Source organism: Chelonia mydas, chromosome 19 (genome assembly GCF_015237465.2).
Source record: "Chelonia mydas isolate rCheMyd1 chromosome 19, rCheMyd1.pri.v2, whole genome shotgun sequence".
Classification (NCBI taxonomy): Eukaryota; Metazoa; Chordata; order Testudines; family Cheloniidae; genus Chelonia; species Chelonia mydas.
Genome location: NC_051259.2, coordinates 7,990,820 through 8,008,204, shown reverse-complemented (window position 1 = coordinate 8,008,204; position 17,385 = coordinate 7,990,820). Strand labels below are relative to the sequence as shown.

Here is a 17,385-nt window from a genome sequence, read left to right as displayed (position 1 = left end):
CAGGGCTTGGTGCTAAGCGTCCCTGACACACCTGCAGGAACTAGAGGGTTTGGCTCAAGCCTGTTGCATTGAGCCTGGAGTTACAGCCTGCAGCCCTTTCCCCCGCTGGCTTAGTCCAGCCTCAGCAGGTGCCAGCCTGAGTTTCTCTCCCTGTCTTGCAGGTGAAGATTTGTGGCGGTGGCAGGTGCAGAATCCCACAGGCTTCAGCAACAACTAGAGCGTCGGCCCCGGGGAGCAGCCAGGCTGGGGCCAGCCTGCCAGAGTCTCAGCCCCCAGGGAGCTGCAGTTGCTTTCTCTGCGGGGGTGGGCCGGCCCGAGTCGTACCGGCCAGTGAAACTTTCCCACCTTTTAACCAGGAGCTGACTTTTCTCATGGCACGGGGCAGTCAAGAAACAGTCTGGGCCCTGGCCTGGCCTCGGGGAGGGGGAAGCCCCCAGCTCTGCAGCAGCAGAGGGCTGAGCAGACCCCATCCACACGTAGCTGCTGGGCTGCATTTAGCAGAACTTGCACAGTTTAAAACATCGCAGCACAATTCAGCGGAGTCCCTCCAAGCAGGAACAGAGCCCACCACACCATGCTGGGCTCCAGCGCCAAGGGGCTTACCCCCTCACTGCCCTGAACGCAGAGATGGTCACTGAGCAAGGGCCCTTCCCTCTTGCCTACCTCACAAGGACAGGACACCACACGCACTCTGCTGCTTCCCAGGGGCCAGGCCATGTCTTCAGCATTTTCGTATATACGAGCCCCTCCTGCCCCTGTGGTCCTATTTCCCCATGTGTGGGAACATCTTCCCCACTCCTGGGAGGTGGGGGGTGGGTTGTCTTCCACCTTTGGGGCTTGTGCGCTGCCTTTTCCCTTCCCCCTGAAGCAGTTTGCTCCCTGCCTCAGTTCCCTCACCCTTGCCTATAGGGGCCCAAAGGAGATTTTTATTGTGTCTGTTGGACTCAGGAGCCAGGGCCTGGTGCTTACGAGTCTGTTGGGGCAAACTGTGCCGAGCTAGTTCTGTGGCGTTCAACGGCTGGGCGCAGCTTAGTCCATAACTCTTGTGGGACAGAGCGCGTACGTGACGGGAAAGTCGCATTCCCAGCCCTCTGTGCCTGTAGATGTTTACAAGCTCACTCAGCAAGTGGCTGCGGCAGCTACTCGCTTACAATCGGACTCACCGAAGCCTGCCTGGGGCAACGGTTTGTCTTCCTAGCTCCTGAAGATTTTATTTATTACAGAGAACGCTGCGAGCGATCCGGGGACACGGGCCAGTCTGTTCCGCTTGCACTTCCTACAGCTCATAACTGATGCTACCGAAGGCTGGGGTGAGATTTTGACTTGCCTCAGGGGCCAGCGCAATTCAAACTAGTTCCCACCGTAGAGAGGAGGCGGCACAGAGCCGCTGGGCCCCTGTATCTCGTTACATTAAAGAGACCAGCTCAACATCTTGGGAGAGGTTTATGTTTTCTTTAATCTCAGATCCAAGGGTGTGGAACACAAACCCACCCCAAGGAAGACAGAGAACTAAAAGCCATTTTCAGGAATGGACAGAAGCTTCTTTCTCTCTCTCCCTGAGTCCTCAGCATGGCCTCGGGCCCAGAGGAAGTCGCTGCTTACACAGGGAGAGAGCAGCTCCATGGAATGCTCTGAGAACAGGCCAGTACTTTCAACCAAACTATACATAAGAATGAACGTGAGGCCAGGCCCCCCAGCCAGCCAAGATGCAGAATGTTCCAATTCACAGTCAAAGAGATCAGGTATAGCTGCCAGCCTTCACTGAAACTCGGGTGAGCTTCATGTCCCCCTGCCTTGGCCCTGGGCGGGGGCTGCTTTAAACAGACACAAGGAGGAGAAACAGGAGGGCTGTGTCCGAAATGAGAAGAGCTAGTCCTGCCCCCCCCCTGCAAGCAGCAAAATAAGTAAATCCTTTAAAAAATGGGTCCAATGTGATTGAGAGTCTCTAGAGGGTTATTGCTTGGTGCAGCGCTGGCAGACTGGGCAAGTCTAGAACACAAGGCTGCGTCAATGGACCTTTGTCTAGCCCCCTCTTCTCCTGCCTCTGTGAAGCTGCACCCCAGCCAAGGGCACCATCCATCACCTGCTCTTTCCCTGGGGGGGTCCCCATCTAGGCCGGGACTGAGTCAGTTGCTGCCTTCCACTGCAGTGCCCTGCTCTTGCTAAGTCTGCAGAGAGACCCCAGCAGCCGCTGGGAAGAGCCAGCCCTGCCCCCACCCTGCGAGCTCCCAGCAGGCCCTAGGGCTCCAGTGGCGGGAGGCAGTTGATGCCCCACCTAGCTCATCCAACCCCTCAACACACTGGCATCCCCAGTGCAGTTCTAGCCCTGAGCAGGCAGGGGGCTGAGCCCCAGTCCACACTGCCTTGCTGGCTAAGTCTATGCCAAGCGGGGGGCTGTCTCAGCAGATGGAGACAGCGACGGCAGGAGGAATAAGGAATTCAGCCCTTAGCCAAAGAGGTTTCTTTAAAAGACATTTACAGCTTGATTTTCCAGCCCCAATTATGCTCCAGCAGGCTGAGCCGACCGGAGGGAGAAGGCCTATGCTGTTCAACAGCAACCACCCTCTGCCTCTTCAGGGAGAGGCTAGCCCTCAGCTGGAAGGGCGTGGGTAGGGTGACCAGATGTCCCAATTTTGGGGGCTTTTTCTTATATAGGCTCCTATTTGCCCCCTACCCCCGTCCCGATTTTTCACACTTGCCCTCTGGTCACTCTAGGGGTGGGGGAGAGAAGAGGAGGGATCCTCTGAGGGAGAGAGAACAGGTCCTCTCGGCTGTGGGGTGCTGCTCTGCCTGCCAAGGTAGATCAGCCAGCACCAGATGCCACATCCCCCTATCCCTGTGCCAGCACTAGGGGCTCCGCTGAACAGGGCAGGAAGGACCCAGCATTCCGTGAAGAGGGCCAAACCCCATGTGGCAGGCTCAGGTGACTCTTCATGCAGGCGATTCTGCTCTTAGGGACGCTCTCACATTCCCCACAGGGACGCTCCCTGCCTCGGGCCAGCAGGGTAGTGCCTACGGGCAAGCGTGCAGAGCCCTCAGGGTGCTGTGGGCGTAGCAGCGACTGGCCCCAAGGGGTGATCTGGGACTGGCAGCCCCCTGGACAGGGGGAAAAGGTTCTCCAGCATTTGCCCTTAAAGAAGAGACAGAGAGACAGCTGAGCTGACATGGGCCATAGCAGATGCTGGTGAGAGGAGGAGGCTGGGAGCGAGTCTCCTTCCTGCATCTCTCCCAGCCTAGGACAAGAGCATCAGCTGGAGCTTTTCCTTCTGCCCTCCCACCCCACCTGACCCTGCTGTGAGAGGAAGGAGTAGCAGCAAGAGACCCTCCTGACTGGGCCAGCACCCAGGGCAGGTCTCAGGGGAGATCACTAGGAAGCTGGCTGTAAACTGCAGCGATTTGTCTTTGCCTCCTCTCCTGGCTTCTAACAGTGCGGCGATGAGAGGAGACAGACGCGCTCTGGGATGTCCCAGCACGCAGAACGGAGAAGATTGTAAAGAGCAACAGAAGGAGAAGGAAATCCCTCGATTATCTCTGTAACAGCTGTGCCCTGGCAGCGGAGACACGATCAGACGCAGTGTGGAGCCCGTGGGCATGGCTGCCTTCCTGTTGGGGGGTGTGTGTAACAGAGCGCATGGCAGGAGGGGGTGTGGGCGGGGAGAACGTAGGGGGCTCCCTTCCAACCCACGTGTGCTGCCCACTCCCTGAGCTGTGCTGCTGGGAGAGGGAGCAGAGTTTAAGGTACAGTCCCAGTGTAGCGCTCTCTGGACCAATGGCCCCTGAGCTGGGCCCCCTGGAGTTTCGGGTTCCAGAGGCTGATTTGTTTTAAAACCCTCTGAATCATCCCACCATGGAGACCAAAGGGCTGTGCACCTGCCGAGAGGCCATGACCCCCCCGAGCCGCTCCCCAGCCATGGTGGGCCACAGAGCGGGTCATCGGGCCTTTCTAGGTAGCTTTGCAAAGCTCTCGAGCCCAAGCTCAGGGGATCATGGGCCAGCAGCCCCCCCCCGGATCCCAGTCATCTCCTCCTGCTTTCCAGGGGGAGGGACTCCCTGCTAATACTGTAACAGGAGAGAAAAGCCAGGAGACCATGGAAATCAGCCTGAGATAGTGCTGAGCCCACCTCCACAGCCAGGTCTGATACAGGAAAATCAAGGGGATTGAGAGATAAGGCCACACTGGACTTGGGACAGTCTCTACCTTAAACAGCTCCACTCTCAACTCGGGGAGCAACACCCCACCTGCCTGAGGGACCGTGGTGCAGAAGAGACAGGAGAGGGAAGGACTGAAGGGAGGGAAAACAACTGGAGTTGAGGTTGGTTGCCATGGCTTCTGTTTGCAGCAGACAGGATCAGCGGGAAAGATCAGAGGCGGTGACCTTGCGCCCTTTCCCTGCGACAGTCTCGAGTGGCTCCGCTTAGATCCGGGGCAGCAGCTTCTCAATGAATTCCTTCACCGCCATCATCTCCTGGACATAGACCACGAGAGCCTGTCACACGCGGGTGCTGCCCCGGCGCCCGCAGAGGAGCGTCCCTCAGGGGCAGGGCCTAGGGCTGGGAGGACATTGCAGGGGGTGCCTTGGGTCCAGCTTTCCAAGGAAAGACGCTGCCATTGCAGACAGTCCCCTGTGCTGAGCACTCCCAGCGCATTGCTGGGCCTTGGGCAGCGCAAGCCCCCCAGCATGAATGAGGGACCAACCCCCACCCGTGCTAGACGTAGGGGCTGGTGCTCCCCAGGTTCATTCAAATCTAGGCTTCTACACCCTTAGCTGGGACGATCTCCCCCCTCCTGGGGCCAAGGAAGTTCGGGGCCCATAGCCACCCTCCCCATCTCCAGGCTTCCTTGCAAAGGCCATTGCGCTCACCCCGTACTCCTGATCCAGAGCCCTGGCAGCTAAACTGCAGCCCCAGCCACCCTCTTCAAGACAAAGATGCAGCCTTCACATAGTACAGATCCCAGCCCGCAATGCACCACCATGAGCCAAGCAGCCCTTTGATTGGATCCCACCAGGGCACTGCATGCTGGGATCTGTAGTCCATCCAGTCCACATCGATAGGAAATGTAAGGGTGGGCACAACCCGCTCCATGTTACGAGACTTGGGTGCGGCCTGCCGGCTCAGGTGCAATACCCAGATGCCCGGAACCCCAGCCCTCTGCGCCCGCAGCTGACTGACCTGAGGGCAGGAGCTGTGCATCATTCCGGGGTAGGTTTTGAATTGAACCTTGGTGGGGGTGACAACGGACTTCAGCTTCTCGGCGGTGAGGGCTCCGAAGCGGACAGGGATCATGGGGTCCATCTCCCCGTGACACTGCAGGATGGCAATATCCTTGTTCACGCCGTTGCACGCTGCCTGCAGCACAAAAGAGAGGGCTTAGTAGTGCCAGGATGCCTGGCTGGGGAGCGGATGCGTGATCGATGCAGTGTCCTGCCTACAGCCAACCTATGCCATCACCCCCAGTGCCACCGACTCCACCGGGGTGCTTGCTGTCCGCAGCCCCAGGCGGGGTTTGCTGAGTAAGAAGTTTCTGTGATGGGCAGCAGCAAAGCCTCCCCCCACCTCCCCAGATCTACTCACATCCCACATGGTGCCCTAGCAAGTAACAGATCCAGAGGCAGACAGACAGATCGCCGGTACCTGAGGGAAGGCCTTGTGCAGTGGGAGCCAGCAGCTGAGCGCCACGATGCCAGCCAGCTGGTACTGGGAGGTGAGCGCCGTGTAGAGCGATAGAGCTCCACCCTGGAACATACCAAGCACAGGACCATGCAGTAGAGACGCTGCCTGGGCTCCCAGCTCCAGGCGAGTCCAACCCAGAGAGGGGAGAGTCACCCCTTCCCAGTGCAAGTGACACCAGAGGGGAGAGAACTCACCTCCTCCCTCCACATGCACCAACCGCCCCAGGAGGAGAAGGTCCCCCTGCTTGGTGAATGAAGCTGAGAAAGTCATGGAGTCTAACCCAGCCATCCTCCTGCACCAACACGGCCAGGGAGCTGCTGGGCTCCTGGGCACCTGGGAGACTGGGCAGGATCCAAGTCCCCAGCCCCAGCCTGTACCATCAGTGCTTACCTGCGAGAAGCCCCCGAGGATGATGCGGTTGGGTGGGATGCCATTCTTGATCTCATGCTCGATAACTGCTTTAACTGGAAGAAGCCAGAGAGAAGTGGATCAGCTCAGGATGGCCAGGGGGTCCTACAGTGTCACACGGAAGCTGGGATCTGCGCAGGGCAGAATCAGGGCCAGGCCCTGGGTGTGTTCTCCACACATGGCAGAGGACAGAGGCACAGAAAGTCTGAGATGAGGGACAAGGGAAAGGACGGGAGGAGCAGAGGCAAAGGCAGAAGCGGGGATAGATCCTGCTCCCCTCCAGGAGAACAAGAGGCCATGGTGAGTTGGGTGGAAAAGGGACGAAGACAGGGCTAGACAGAGGCTGGGGAAAGGCCCTCAGCCGAAGTGGCTGCACCCCAACGCCTGACTCCTCTTACGGTTTTCAGATGCTTTCTTGATTCCAGCTTCGTCCTCAGGCGCGTCTGGACTCAGCCCCATCAGATCAAACCTGGGAGGGAACGCAAGTGAGATCAGCCCCCTCCTCACTCTCCCAGTGTCCATGGCACAGGGGAGTCTAATGGCCAGATACATCCAGCCCTCTCCACTTGGCGGGGGCTCCAGCTATCTCCCTACCTACCTCTCCCTCTCCTCCACAGGTGCCTGGAGAGAGACCCCCGATTCCACCTGCCACTACCTCAGGCTGCCTCTGTAACATGAGCAACCCACATGCCCCCCCTCCGCCCGCCCACAGCCCCATGAACTGACCAGGAGGGCATGACCATCTTCATGTTGAGGGTTACAGGAATCCTGGGCCTGCAGAGAAAGAGAGATCAAAAGCAAGCAAAACAGCCCAGGTGGGAGCCTGTCCCAATTGGGGGCGGGGGGCTACAGCAGCTAAAGCGATCCTGGATCTACCGCCCGAGGGATCCAGCCCAGAGAGGGCACATTGGCCAACAAACTTCCAGCCCTGCACCCAAGAGACTAATTGGTAACAAGGCAGCAGGAAGTGAATGAAGCAGTATGACGCGCCCCCTCGTGGTACATCCTGCCACCAGCTTGAGGCTCACCTGGCGAAACAGGATTTAGCTACAGTCCCTAGAGCATCGCTAGCTCAGACAAACACTGCGCCTCCACCAGGGACCAGACAACCCTGCAGGGAACCGAAGCAGCATTTGCAAGGATCCCTCCCCCGCTGCCCAATCCAGGTGGGCCTGGGGAACCACCCTGCCGGGGCTGAGCAACAATCTGTTTCCCTCCCGCCCCCTCCATACGCAGCACCCCCATATCCGGCTGGGATCCTCCCCTTGTTTACTGTATGTCCAATCCTCACTGCCTACCCCTTCCCAGTTGCTAAGTCCCCAGGTGCCCTCAGGCTCCCGGCCCAGCTAACACCGGCCCGGTTACGTGCCCAGAGCAGGCAGTGTGGTGTGCTGTTGTCTAGCAGCCCATCCAGGGACCCGACATTTGGGGACTGGCTCTACTCTTGCCTTTGGTTGTCTGCTGCTGAGTTGGGAAGGCGCTGACAGGGCAGCACCTGCTCCCGTCCCATGAGGATGGGACGCCCTGGAGCAGAGGGTCGCCGCTCGCTGGGAGGCTGCTCTGGTGCTTCCCCGGGACAGGTGAGCGCACGTTTGTGTTGCTAACGAACCAGAAGCTGCTGAGGCATCAGTGCTCGGGCCGCGCAGGGCAAGTCGGGCGCGACTGCTTTATACTGACCTGGCCTGCGCAGAGAAGGGGCCTGAGGCCGATGCTCCCTGCCTGCTCAATGCATCCACAGGGAACAGCTAAGCCGCAGAACAGGGAGAAAATCAGACCCTGGGCAGCAGCATCTCACTCATGACCCAGCTGTGCCTGGAAGCCAACTATCTGCCTCTCGAACAGAGACTGGGGGACATTCCCTGGACTCTGGAGAGGAAGGCAGTCAGCTGCCTGCAGAGCTGGGGAGACCTTTTCCTTGGCTGTTTTAGAATCCCTTGTTCATCCTTCCAAAGTGCCCAGCTGAGGAGAGCTTGCCTTGCCCTCCAGTGGGACACGGCCAGTCATGAGACACCGGCCTTTCCAGAGTGACGCTGACTTGTCACATCGCAGGCACTAGTTAGCGTGTGCATACTTCACCCTCTGCTGGATTCACCATCGGGCTTACTCCAGGGACAGAGATCATGTTGCCCTCAAGTGGCTGCAGCCTACAGAGGATATGAGCCCTAATCCCAGCACAGCTGACACCAATTCTCCTTTAGCTCTGTATGCATGAGGCTTAACTGGTGACCCCTGCCTGTGGCCACAGATCCATCACACAAGGTTTGGGTGCCATGTGTCCAACTCAGCAGGCCATCCTGCAGTCAGAAAGCTTCACCATCACTGTGATCTACAATGGGAAAGGTCCATAGCAGTGAGGGGAAGTGGGAAGAGACGATGGGGCAAAGGAACAACACTACAGCCCACCAGCTCTGCCCCCCTGACCAGAACAGGAGAACATCCACGGAGAACACCACGCATCCCAGCCAGCTCAGAGTGGGAGGGGAGAGCCCTGCCTGGGAGCAGCAAAGAGGGACAGGCTCCAAGGCTAATTTCCATTCAGGACAGTGACTACCCGGTGAGATATCCTCCCCCCACTAACTAGCAGACTGTTTCAGAATTTCCCCCAATCAGGGGCAGAGGTGATACTTACGCATGAGGGCAGATATATTTCACATATGGGAGTCGGATGGAGGATAGCGCCTCAGCCCAGCTGTGCCTATCAGGAGAAAGGAGACAGTTCAAGCCTTACATGCTACCAGCTCTGAGGCAAGGTACCACCCTGCATACTGACACCCTCATCCCATCACAGCCATGTCATCCCTATAGAGCCAGGGCTGGGTACCCTCTTGACCACCTCGGGAGGGGCAGATGCTCTGGAGTAGGGATCCCAACCCATTCTGCTCTACACACTGGCAGTAGCTCGTGAAGAGCCTGGCCACACCATCCATCTCCCTGCCTAAGCACCACGATGCATCAACCCCGGCAGCACAAAGCCAGGGGGAGCTTCCGAAATACCTGTGTCTCGTACAGCTGGGTAGAGAGACCTAGAGCAAACAGGTCACACAAAGCTTAACAGTTAGTAACGGAGGCGTCGTTAACAGAGAGGTAGGAGTTCTGCAGAGAGAGGGGCTCCATGTATGCAGCAGCCTTCAGTTACCGTAAATCAGCCTCACATAATGAATGATAAAGCACCTGCCTAGTCATAGAATTTACTCCCGACCTCACCCAGGGTAATGTAAAAACCGATTATACTTTACTAGCCTTCAAAAAAAATCCTCCTGCCAGGAGAGCAGAACATTGTGAGGCCGCTGGAAATCACAAATATTAAAGCTGAAATCCAGACAGCTGTTGGCCAGAGATACCCACACTAGGGTCATGGGATCATAACTTGCTGCACTCCCAGAAAAAATCAAAGCACCAGTGAACTAGCTAGGCTCTTACTATCCCCTCTCCATCTGGGAAGGAGCAATGCCATGCCCCTGACAGACAGGCAGTGAAGCAATTTCCATGTATTTAAATAACTCAGATCCAACAGGCTTATCTGCCTGATCTCTGCTCTGTGCTGCTACCAAACAATGCACTTTTCAAATCCTCGTGAAAGCAGGCAGCACGGATTCTAGGCGTACCACTTTACAGCCAGACAACAAGGGCCAGTGCTCCAGAAATACTCACCCTGTGTCTCCGAGCCCATGTAAAAAAATGACCTGTAAAATTAAGGAGAAAACAAAGGTATTAGCCAGCACAACAGCTGGTGAATTGGTGGTGAGGCAGGTCTGGGATTTAAAAAGCAGCCATGTGGGGCATTGTGTAGGGCCATTCAGTCACAAACAAAAGCAGATGCAACACTCCGAGCAGAAATTACCCAAGCTAATGACGTGTCCCTGTGCCTTAGAGAATCATAGAACTGGAAGGGATCTCGAGAGGTCATCTTGTCCAGTCCCCTGCACTCATGGCAGGACTAAAGTATTATCTAGACCATCTGAGAGTGATGCACTGAACTGGGACAGGCACACAGAATTAGTGTTATAGGATCTATTTATCACCACCTGACTCATGGGCACTGGCTATCTCGAGCTGTCTTCTTGGTTAAACAGCCTAGACCAGGGCTCTTGGACCTGTCATTAACGTGCCTACCCGATCATTCTGGAGAGCGCAGGTTTGAGGGCTGGGCTGATGCTCCCCAACGATTTACTCTCCCCCTAAGGAAGGTGCAGAAATCTCATCACTTGTGATTTTTAAAATTAGACTAGACAGCCCTCTAGCAATGTGTGCTCTTGGGAGGTGACCCTGCTCGGGCCCCCGGAGATAGGCCTTTTCCAGCTACTTCTATGATTCTGCAGCAGGACCGAATCTAAACAGCTGACTTTGGGGAAACAAAAGGGTTCTTTTTAAAGGCGCTCATCAAGGATGAAGAGTTTGCCTTTGGAACTTTGCAGGGAAGATTCTGAAAGCACAAATGGGAGTTAAGTGCCCAACTCCCATTGACTTTCCAGGAGTTGGGCACTTAACTGCACTCTGTGCCTCTGAAAACGTCCCCGACCCCACTCTTTATTCACTGTTAACTTTTAAATAGCAGTGGGCACCTTATAAATATCAGCAATCACTAATCCACTCTAAGAGGCTTGGACAGAGTTCCTCCTCCTCCAGTTTTATCCTTTTCCACTGAGCAAACATGAACCCAACCCCTCAACCCAGTTCCTAGTGAGACCTGAAACTGACAAGGCTTTCTCCCTGGGGACTGGAGGGCTCATAGAGGATTTCTGCTCCAGGGCTGTCAAACTGGCAGCTTCCACTTCCAAGAAGGGAAATAAGGGTGTGCAGCAACACCAATCGGCCAGCACAACTCAGCGAAGCAGGGCTAGTTCCTGGTTCCCAGCGGCTACAGGAGAGCACACTGGTTTTGTGCAGGTCCTACACAAACAGCAGTGTGAGTTTTTAATTTTAAGAGATGAAGACACTTTGAACCCAAGAGAGGCTGCCCCTCTGAGCGCATCACTATCTCAAGATGGGCCTGAGCTAGAGGACGCATCCCCTTTGCATTTAACATCGACAGAGGGAAAGACAAAGGCCAGTTAATTTCCTAATCAGCTGAGGCTACAGCAGAGACCATCCTTACCGCTGCAGTCTCCCGTTCTGCCCCTGAAACAGTCACTGCATCAGCAAGGAGGGGGACAGACATGTTGTTACCACACATACACTGAAAGGGACTCCAACAGCTGGCACCTGCAGGGCAGAGAGACAAAATCAAGTTGCAAATCCCAGCTCCAATGTGAGAGGCTGGCAGTCAGATGGGGTTGGTACCGACAGATTAACATCCCAGCTCAAAGCCAGCTCAGCACGGTGGTGCCTGGAAGCTGCTGCCGTCTGACAGCTGTCCACTGAGGCCTGTGTGGAACAGGAGTTGAGGGGCTCAGTTCAGTTTGTAGTGGGCCATGGAACCAACATTCTCCTCCTCCCCTAAGGCTGCTCCCTTCTGGATGCGGGTGAGGCACATTGTGGGACACAGGAGAAGCTTGTACCTGCCTGGACTAACAGCGATCTGGTCTCCGGGGCTCTCAACTGGGCAGCTTTCACAAGAAATAAACGCACAAAAAAGGAAGTGAACTTTGCAATCGCCATCCCAACGAACCCTGCACACACATGGCCTCTCAGACACAAACATCATGCATGCCGGTAACATATTGACTAACACACTGCAGCATCAGCAGATTGTTTACGAGTCCCCAAACTAAACCAACCCAGGGTTTAGACTGACCCGAGTGGACAGCCCAAAATGTATCGCCCCAGGGATGGTCAGAGAGGGTGACGTGGAGCAGAACTCCAGGCTTAGCTCAGGAAAGGTGAGAGAGAACTCATACCGAACTAGTTTCAAAGCTCCTGCCTCCTCATACAGAAGGGAACATGCAAGTGATGAATTGCAAAGCCAGGAAGCAGCAAACAGCACTTCTGAATTAAGTTTTTTTTGGGGGGCGGGGGAGTGTTGGAAGTGAGGATAGGAAGCAGGTCCTGAGCTTCATCATCTCTATTCTCCCTTGAGGGCATCTCACCAATAGCTGCAACCTTAATAATCCCCGAATTCTGTGTCTGCCGATCACTGCCTGTTAGCTCATGGCAAGGGTTTGTCTCTCCCTTCCTGCCCGGACCTGGGCTCTGCGCAGCACCCTCCAAAGGGCCTTGGGAGGCTCTGCAGGGAGGACGTTTCTGGGAGCATCATCCAATCATATTTCGTTGCGACAGAACAGATTCAGCTCAAGCCTGGCTGCTCGGGAGTCAGAAATCAGTGAACGTTTCCCGCTTATTGGCAGCTGATTGGGTGGTGAAAATTGACTCTTGCTTCTTTTCATTGAGCTGTAGCTCACGAAAGCTTATGCTCAAATTAATTGGTTAGTCTCTAACGTGCCACAAGTACTCCTTTTCTTTTTGCGAATACAGACTAACACGGCTGCTACTCTGAAACTTAAGGTCAAGGTTATTGATCTCACTGGTAACAGTGCAGGGATTGGAGGAGTCAAGGGCCAGTTCTAGCTCAGCATACCTCCCTGGCTGTCATGGGAGCCATGCTGAGGAGGAGGTACAACAGGAAAGGTCTCAAAGGTAAGCTCTGCCTGCTGCCCTCCGCTTTTCAAACAGACCAGTGACAAACATTTTGCAATGCTAATAAACCAGACAGCCCTTTGTTACCCGGCTACACCCACAGACCCAGCTGGCTAGAAAACAAGCAACATTCATCTGCTGGCATTACAGCTACATCACCTGCAAGATCTTCTTTGCATCTGTTAATATAATCACCATCACACCCACCTCAAACAGCAGGCAAACACTGCCTGCACATTTAACCTCACCAAGCAAGTTTACTGCTCGTGGAAGGTGCCAGCTATTAACAATCCTGGACATCGATATCGTATTCAGCCACAGAACAGGTGCAGCATGGGCACAGGGCGCTTCCCCACATTGTCCCACCAGCGTCTCTTAGCTATAGCATGGAGGGAGCTCCATCTCCATGGCCCAGTAAAGTCCTTACCCTCTCTGCTGAAACTGCCCAGATGGGTGCCAGTCACATCCAACCGTTCCAGTGATTTTGATGATGTGGAAACCTGTCCAACGGGAACTAAACCCAGATCCACCAAACTCGTTTCACAGACCAATGAACAGTCATGTTTTCAGACTCTAATCACATATTAGAAGAACGAGCTCATCAGATCTAGCACCCAAATGCCACATAAGCAGCCGCAGAGATTGAACCCACATATTACTGCATTTCCCATGTTCAGAGAAACAAGCGGGGAGGAACAGCACTTGCCAGAAAGGTAGGTGACAACAGTCCCAAAGAGCAGAGTCTCACTGTCCACCATAGCCTAATGGTCCCTGTCCTGAGAATAGTCACTAGTTGAGTACATTAAAGAATGTTAGGCTCTCAGATACTATGGAAATAGGGCCCTACAAGAACCTAAGATGGATGCATAGATCAGTTAAAATGTGCTCCCTATATCGGATAAGAACTGATCCCCCAACCTCCCCCCCCCACACACACACTCTGCTCACACAGGCTGTGAGGGGCTAACAGATGGTATGGCAGTTCAGAGAAGCACCCCGTATATTCAACCCTCTCTGAGCTGGGACCTCCAGGGAGCACTCTCCTAAGATCTCCAATGCTCTATGATTTTAGTTGGGTCAGAAATACCATAAAAATAGCCCACTGCCCCAACATTTGAGCATTTATGCCTCCCAGTTAGTGCAGAGGCAGCCACAAAGATAAGACGTTAAGGGGCACTCTATCAGGCCCCCAAATGTGTTTTATGCAAAACAATCAAAAGTAAATTAAAAAAAAAAGTAAAAAGAAACCTTTGCAAGATTTGGGAAATTTCAATTAATGTGGCTTTTTGCTTAAATTTAAGCAGCCCCTTGAAGTAGCCATCACTCAGTCATTGGCATATTATGCTCCTACATGAGACCTGAGAAAACCGGACTAGAAATGAACAGAGGGGCCAGGCTCAACGGGTGCGCAGCTCAGCTTACGTTGCCAGTGAAATGCAAACAGCTGCCTGTGACGTGCGTGGGTAGCAGCAGAGGACATCAGAGTTTGCCCTGCCTGCAGCACCACATGGGCAGTCTGTAGGCTGGATTTTCGTGGAAATCAGGCTTTTCCGGCTTTCTGATCCTCACCAAAATTAGTAGGCTTATGCCCATTGATACCTAAAACATTCCCTGAAAAATTGGAATTGACCAAATATGGTTTTCAGAAGTTATCACGTTAGATGCAGTCAGAGAAACGCCATTAAGTTGAGTGTAGGGTCTTGATTCACGCAACTACAGCGGTCTCAGTGTCACAAAAGACAAAAAGATAAGACAGTCAGAGCCTACGGTTTTAAAACCTACTAAGCCAAATTCATCCTTCATGTAACTCCATCAAAGTCAACAGAATTATACCTGGGGAGAATTTGGCCCCATGATTTTTAACCTTACTTTCTCCTTAATAGAATTTGGCCAGGAAAGGTTCACTCTGAGTTTGTGGCAACAACTTGCATCAGTTCTTATTTTATCCAAAGCAATTCGGTCTTCCCTAATTAATCCAATCCTTTCTACTATACAATAACAATAACCATTAACACTCATGCCCATCTATAGATCCACTGAAAGTGCTCCCCTTAGCATAGTACAGGAATCCCAGCTCACAGAGCATGCTGTCTGAAGTGCCATATCAGAAATGCCACCAAAGATTTTACAAAGCAGCATGTTCTTCACAATGTACCCCACTCTGCAGCATCTTTCATAAGCTTGATACTTGGGAAAGCAAGTGATTAAGTCTAATAAATGGTTAGAGCCAGTCCCTCTACAAGCTTCCCTCAGGCAGCTCTGCCAATGCACCTGATGCATCTCCCATTCCAATCTTGGACCCCTTCAAAATACTCTCCCAGCACACCTCTGTCACAACCTGCACCACCACCCTGCACCACTGCTTATTAATCAGTTCTCTTACTTTTCACCCCGCCAATGCATCTCAGACCTCATCTAGACCAACCCCTGCAAATCCTCTCTTTGATCCCTCTTGAACACTCAGCAAATTGTGGCAAATTGTGTGGTGGTTTTCGTGATGTACACAGCTGCAGACTAAGTACTAGGACAATGACCTTAGGCCACCAGAACAGAAAGCTTGGGCCAATAACCCATTGCACTGTGCAGGTCCCAGTATGGATATCCTGCCAGCACTGGCTTATCTTTGCTGCCATATCCCCTAGCTAAAACCCAGAAAAGTGCTTCACACATGGATAATCTATAACAGCCCCCCAACCCAATGGATCCCCAACACCTCCCTAGAGCCTCCTAGTGTATTTCTCTCCCATCCCTTTTCTGGTCTCTTACCCAATCAATACCAGACTCCTTTTTGCCTCTTTCCCCAAACTCCACTTAGGAAAGAAAAGGAGGACTTGTGGCACCTTAGAGACTAGCAAATTTATCTGAGCGAAAGCTTATGCTCAAATAAATTTGTTGGAGTACTTGTGGCACCTTAGAGACTTTTCCCTTTTGCGAATACAGACTAACACGGCTGCTACTCTGAAACTTAGGAGAGAGTCTTCTCCTCTGCCACGCCTACCCTCTGGAACAATTGTGTATCTGCTCTCAAAACACCATCCAGACACACCTCTCTCTCCTGCCTTGCTTCCTCATTGATTATTGGGTTATGAGGAACTCTCTTGTTTGACTGTCATTTATGGTGTTTGCTACCTTGTGCTGTGTTTTGAGTGCGTACAGTCGGCAGAACAGTACATTCCACACTAACTTCTCTGATTTGTCTCCTGCAATATCCTTGCACTGACCCAGCTCCCAGATTCCCTACATTATCCCAAGTACTACATGCTTACCAGGTCTTCTCTCCCTGGATATGGTCCCCATGGCATATCCCTACACTTCCCCTACCCTGAGCCACCATGTGCTTCCTTAGCCTGCAGGCAAACACAACTTTTCCTGTATCATCATAGACAGTCAATTGCAACATCCCTCTACTGATCTCCAATAGCCCAACACCCTCGCACCTCACACACGGCGCAGCTCATTCACAGAGCAGCTCTAGGAGCTTCAATAGCACGTCCCACCACATGCGGCCCATGAAATTCTTGGGGCCATTTCCACCTGACCCCATAGCCCAAAGCTCCCCTGGAGCCCCCCCATTACCATCTCCTGAGATGCATCTGGGCCCCAGCCCCATCACCCTCCCATCTCAGGTGTGTGTCCCAACGACATGAAGGTCTTACCTCTGCCTCCCTCCCCCCCCATAGACCATTCTCCCTCCACACATACTTTGGCCATTATCCCCCACCGCACTGACCCTTCCCCCCGTCTCTCCCCACTTCCCACAATAGCTCATTTCCCCTCCCCCGCCACCGACCCCTCCCCATATCCCCCCTCCCCTGCCACCGACCCCTCCCCATATCCCCCCTCCCCTCAATAGCTCAGTTCCCCACCCCACTGACCCCTCCCCGCGTCTCCCCCTCCCCCCAATAGCTCAGTTCCCCCTCCCCCCCACCGACCCCTCCCCACAACAGCTCAGTTCCCCTCCCCTCTGACCCCTCCCCGCGTCTCCCCCCTCCCCACTATAGCTCAGTTCCCCTCCCCCCACCGACCCCTCCCCGCAATAGCTCAGTTCCCCTCCCCCCACCGACCCCTCCCCGCAATAGCTCAGTTCCCCTCCCCCCACCGACCCCTCCCCGCAATAGCTCAGTTCCCCTCCGACCCCTCCCCGCGTCTCCCCCCTCCCTACAATAGCTCAGTTCCCCTCCCCATGCCGCCCCTCAATAGCTCAGTTCCCCCCCCACGTCTCCCCCCCCCAATAGCTCAGTTCCCCTCCCCCCGTACTGGCCCTTCCCGCTCCGCTCCGCACCTCTCTCTCTCGCTCGCTCTCTCTCTCCCCGGCTCCCAGACACACTCTCCTGCCTCTCCGACCGGAACTTCCGCCAGCCGACCGGTCGGGGCGCCCCGCGGTCAGCCCACCGGAAGTGACGACACCCACGGCACGGAAGCCGGGAGGGGGCGCCATCTTGGCCTGACCCGGCGTGGGGGGCGAGACCGGCGCTCAGAGGCCGCCCAGCAGGGGGGGTACGGACCCCTCCCGGGCGGAGCGGGATCAGGGCCCCGAGCCTGCCCTGGGTTTCACTCCATGCCCGGGGCGCCAGGCCTGGAAGGGGCCGGCGTCTTCTTCCCCCCCCCCCCAGCCGACCCCCAGCACCCATGGCGGGTGGGGCAGCCCAGAGACCCACCCCCAGGGCAGGAGCCGCGGCCCTTTGGGCAGACACAGGAGGAGGAAACCGGGTGCCCAGAGCCCAAACCTTG

At 54.8% G+C, this 17,385-nt stretch overlaps 2 protein-coding genes across 3 annotated transcripts in view; one reads left to right on the top strand and one right to left on the bottom strand.

Moving 5' to 3' along the window:
• The window catches only part of GALE (UDP-galactose-4-epimerase), a 13,776-nt gene extending 12,341 nt beyond the window's left edge, over positions 1-1,435 (top strand). For both annotated transcript variants that reach the window (XM_037882013.2, XM_037882014.2), the window contains exon 11: positions 162-1,435. In XM_037882013.2, coding sequence (XP_037737941.1) covers positions 162-217 — 56 coding nt within the window. In that variant the 3' untranslated portion in view covers positions 218-1,435. The remainder of the gene's footprint in view (positions 1-161) is intronic.
• LYPLA2 (lysophospholipase 2) lies at positions 1,433-17,385 on the bottom strand. Its single transcript, XM_037882018.2, has 10 exons — positions 16,937-17,385; positions 11,177-11,283; positions 9,733-9,764; positions 8,711-8,776; positions 6,808-6,855; positions 6,480-6,550; positions 6,064-6,137; positions 5,635-5,736; positions 5,173-5,349; positions 1,433-4,466 (listed from the first exon to the last, which is right to left on the bottom strand). The coding sequence occupies exons 1-10, from the start codon at positions 17,283-17,285 to the stop codon at positions 4,416-4,418; spliced, it is 1,077 nt and encodes a 358-aa protein (XP_037737946.2). The 5' UTR covers positions 17,286-17,385; the 3' UTR covers positions 1,433-4,415.

Bases quoted from the DNA above. Each gene is read 5' to 3' on its own strand.
- LYPLA2 (XM_037882018.2), bottom strand. From the start codon at position 17,285: ATGGGTGCTGGGGGTCGGCTGGGGGGGGGGGGAAGAAGACGCCGGCCC. The intron at 6,551-6,807 runs GTCAGTTCATGG...GTTCCCTCCCAG, and splicing joins AAGATGGTCATGCCCTCCTG to GTTTGATCTGATGGGGCTGA. The intron at 5,737-6,063 runs GTAAGCACTGAT...GGTATGTTCCAG, and splicing joins TCCTCGGGGGCTTCTCGCAG to GGTGGAGCTCTATCGCTCTA.